At 45.3% G+C, this 3,803-nt stretch overlaps 1 protein-coding gene across 1 annotated transcript; it reads right to left on the bottom strand.

Moving 5' to 3' along the window:
• Positions 1-618: 618 nt before the first annotated feature.
• LOC112849909 (55 kDa erythrocyte membrane protein-like) lies at positions 619-2,415 on the bottom strand. Its single transcript, XM_086674998.1, is given in 5 exon segments — positions 619-1,505; positions 1,508-2,100; positions 2,102-2,221; positions 2,223-2,346; positions 2,349-2,415. Coding segments are annotated over 5 exon segments (1,317 nt in total). The 5' UTR covers positions 2,413-2,415; the 3' UTR covers positions 619-1,089.
• Positions 2,416-3,803: the final 1,388 nt, after the last annotated feature.

The following is a 3,803-nucleotide window of genomic DNA, read 5'->3' as shown; positions in this document are numbered from 1 at the left end:
ATGAACCGTGAGATCATGACCTGAGCAGAGATCAAGAACCAGACACTTAACAAACTGAGCCACCCACGTACCCCTGTATGTTATGTACTTGTAACTCTACCTCTGGATGGTATTGCCAAAATTTGTAAAAAAGATCTACTTAATTGGTTTAAAATAAGTGCATATATGTTAAGTATTCCTAAAACTCTCAGAAATGTAGAAAGTAACCCAAATGCTTTTCCAGTTCAACTAGTTTAGGTTTGTTGGCTTAATTAAAATAGGCATGTCTTCAAATTATCAGCATTAGAATTAATTCAAGCATACAACTTTTATTCTACCTGGGTTTACTAGTCAAATGAATTCATGTTACCTCTGTTACAAAATTTGTCAGCAAGAAAAATAACTTAAGTTGATGGCTAGCTCTTTAATGCCTCATGAAATTTTCATGAGTAATCTAAACATATTTGTTAAGAACAAGTGAATCAAATAGGTGTAAATGGATACACAAAGTTGGAGATAAAGAGAATTCTTACCTTGTATAACGAGTTGGCTAAAAGTGGATGAATTTGTGATAGAATTTTTTAAAAAAGTAATCTTTTTGTGTGTGTGGTTTTTTTTTCCTGGCATTTTAACACAACATTTTTATTGCTTTTGAGGGTTTCCCTAGAGCAGACATCCTTCTATTGCGCAGCTGTTTCATTTTGGCATTTTAAAAGTTGAGGCTGAGGTTACAAATGCTTCCAAGACCAATTAAATGCCCAGGGTAATTAAAGGTGAAGGCGCACAGGCTTTAAAGAACAAGGTCCGTAGCTTTTCCTCTCTGTGCGCACCATCCTTGGTTGTTAGCAGGTGAGTTTTGACAGTACTTTCCGCCTCAGATTTCCAGAGAGCCTTCTGAAGCCCTGATCACTGGGGCTCCATCTAGCAGGAAAGTCAGAGCCCAGTCAGGAGCCTGCACCAGCCTGACGCCCACCGGCGGCGGAAATAGGAGAGGAGCAGAGTGCGGGAAGCTGACAAAACTAGGGGAGCCTTCCTGTTGGTCTGAAAGCAAGGAGAATGCAGTTCACACAGCTACAGAAGGGCGGATGGTAGTTCCCTCCTTCTGCAAGCTTAGTAAACCCAGGAGACGGGCACCCACTGTGGAGAACTGCATGCCTGCTCCAAGGCTTCTTGCAATTTCTTCAGGGTTTCATCGACGCCGTTGTAGACCAGCGAGAGGTCAAAGTAGTATGCATAGTGGCTGCGGATGGCCTCGGAGGCTTTCTGCAGCTGCTGCAGGGCCTCTGTCTGTGCCCCCTGGTCGGAGGGTGCGATGAACACAATGAACGATGACAGTTCTGCTGTGCAGACAATCTTCAGGGTCTGGGGCTCAATGTCCAGGATGGCAATCCTGTCCTGCTTATGAATCTGGTGCAGGGTTTCAAATGTGGTGCCAAACACGTTGCCCTGGTAGCTGCCAAACTCCAGGAATTCGTTGGCAGAGATGCCCCTCGTCATGTCTTCGGTGGAGACAAAGTGGTATTTTCCCCATCTTCCCCACTCTTCCTGGGCGGTCGTGTGGTACACGGGGTGGGGTACGCAAACTTGTCCAGGTTCTGGCTGAGCAGGGCACTCTTAATGTGGCAGCGGCCCACCCCGCTGGCTCCTATAAGCACCAGGGTCTTCCTCATGAACGCCGGGAGCCGAACAACTTCCTCGTAGGAAACGACCTCCAACTGGTCAAAAATCGAGCTGTGCTTGGCCAGGTACTGGTCTTTGTACTTCTTCCCGAAGGGACTGCAGCTTGGGGCTTCGCTCGCAGCAGACTGAGCCATGCTTGCCACTCGCCATTCCTGCAGCTCAGGAGAAAGGATCAATCCAGCTGACTCCTTGGAGGAAGCTTCCACCTGCCCTTGCCACCAGTTACTGTCGTCTTTGCTGGGTATCTTGATGATGTCCCCGGTAACAAACTTCAGCCCCACCTCCTTGCAGGGGATCAGGTGGTCCTTTTTGGGGTCACAGTCAAACTTGGCTCTCATGACCATCTGTAGTGCAGGAAGATGATTCTGCTGGTTGGGAATTACTTTTAATGAGATGGTTCCTTTGGTTTCTTTCATCGCCTTCTGCAGCCGCTCTACTGATAGTTGCATTTGTGCCATTGATTTCTAGGCTCTCATCCCCAACGTGAAGGGAGCCTTGTCTGTGAATCATGGCCATGGTACAGGACTGCTTGTCGTTCAGCTTCAGGATGATTCCCATGGGTGACCGTCTCGAACTGGATGAGTCCCACCTTCTGTACGTCCTGCCCCTTGGCCTGGGCAAGGCTTCCTGGGGCAGCCCAGCCGTTGGTGTCCATGCCCTCGGTCACAGCGTTCGCCTGGTGTGAGCAGCCTCGGGCTGGCTGTGCTTCTGCAGCAAGTGCTCCAAGTAGAGGTCAGAGACAGCGGTGCGCATGCCGCACCCCCACCCTCGTCCTCGCTCCCCTAGAGCGTAATCTTCCTGGGGCCTGGAGGCGGGGCCTTGAGCCGCAAGGCGGGCAGAACCGGAAGTGCCAGCGGAAGCCTGCAGGGCCCCAGAGGTGGCGGGGGTGGTGCGGCCCCATCACCTCCCCACCCGCGGCGCGCTGGAAGGGCCAAAAGGTAATCTTTAGTATCAGTTGTGTATTTATATAAAACTACAGCTTAATTTGCTTCAACTGCAAATGAGGATAAATTTTCTTAGATTATGGATCACTGCTGCTACCAGGTTATGAAAGTGTTGTTTTGTTTCTTTCAAGTACTCTGCCTTGAAAACAAAAATTGTGGGTATTTTTTTTTTTTTTTACTTTTTGTTATATTTTTAATTTTTTTTTTTTAAAGTTTATGTATTTATTTTGAGAGAGAGGGGAACGCAAGCAAGGGAAGGGAAGAGAGAGAGGGGAAGAGAGAGAATTCCAAGTAGGCTCTGCACTGGCAGCTCAGAGCCCAACAGGGGGCTCAAACTCACCAACCGTGAGGTCGTCGTGACCTGAGCCAAAATCAAGAGCAGGAGGTTTAACTAAATGAGCCACCCAGGTGCCCCAAAGATTGTGTTTCATCAATGATTTCCCCTGCCTCATGCTGTTTGTATCAGGTCTTTGATTACTTTAGAGAACTGAATCTTCTCAATAGTAAAGGAGCAAAGTTTTTTTTCCACAGCTATGAAACCTTTTGTATTTGCTTTAAAAATCTTTTATTGCCATTTCAGTGAAATAGAGAATTACATGTTGTTTCATGAAGATGTATGATTCTATCAAGTCAATTTTCTGAAAAATTTCCCCCAAATCAAATTCCAAATGAAATATTTTTGTCTTTTTTTGTGATTTGTTCATCTTGTTGTCAAGTTGAAAGCATGGTTGATTTATCTCTAAAGATTCTCATTTCCTAATTAATGTATTTATGGTAAAATGTCTATCTTCTAAATCCTGTTTTGGCCTCATCCTTCCTATTTCTGTATATGGTGCTATCATCCATTCAGTAAAGAATCAGCCATTCCCAGAGAGATGACCAGCATGGCTGGTGTAAATGTAGTTAGCTGGAGTATTATACATACTCTTTATACATACTTTCACTTCTTAATTGCCTTTTTTAAGAAAATACTTTCCAGGTAGATGGTGTTTGGCTGTCCTTTTTCTGTTAATAAACCTTATTTTTCACTTTTTGTTTTGAATTTATGAAATTTTGTAAATACTTTAGGGGCTTACAACAGCGATGCACTCTTTGTTGACTCTGTCTTCTAGCTTAGAAGCTCAGCCATCCGCTGTGTTGGTTCTGTGATTTTAGCCCATCTGTTTCTTGCCTCTGCAATGGGGCTTTTATTTTTGGAGT

The sequence above is a fragment of the Puma concolor genome, chromosome C2 (assembly GCF_028749965.1).
Source record: "Puma concolor isolate L17-30 chromosome C2, mPumCon1.1.hap2, whole genome shotgun sequence".
Lineage (NCBI taxonomy): Eukaryota > Metazoa > Chordata > Mammalia > Carnivora > Felidae > Puma > Puma concolor.
The sequence above is the reverse complement of the archived record's forward strand: the minus strand, read 5'-3'. Positions and strand labels throughout refer to the sequence as shown.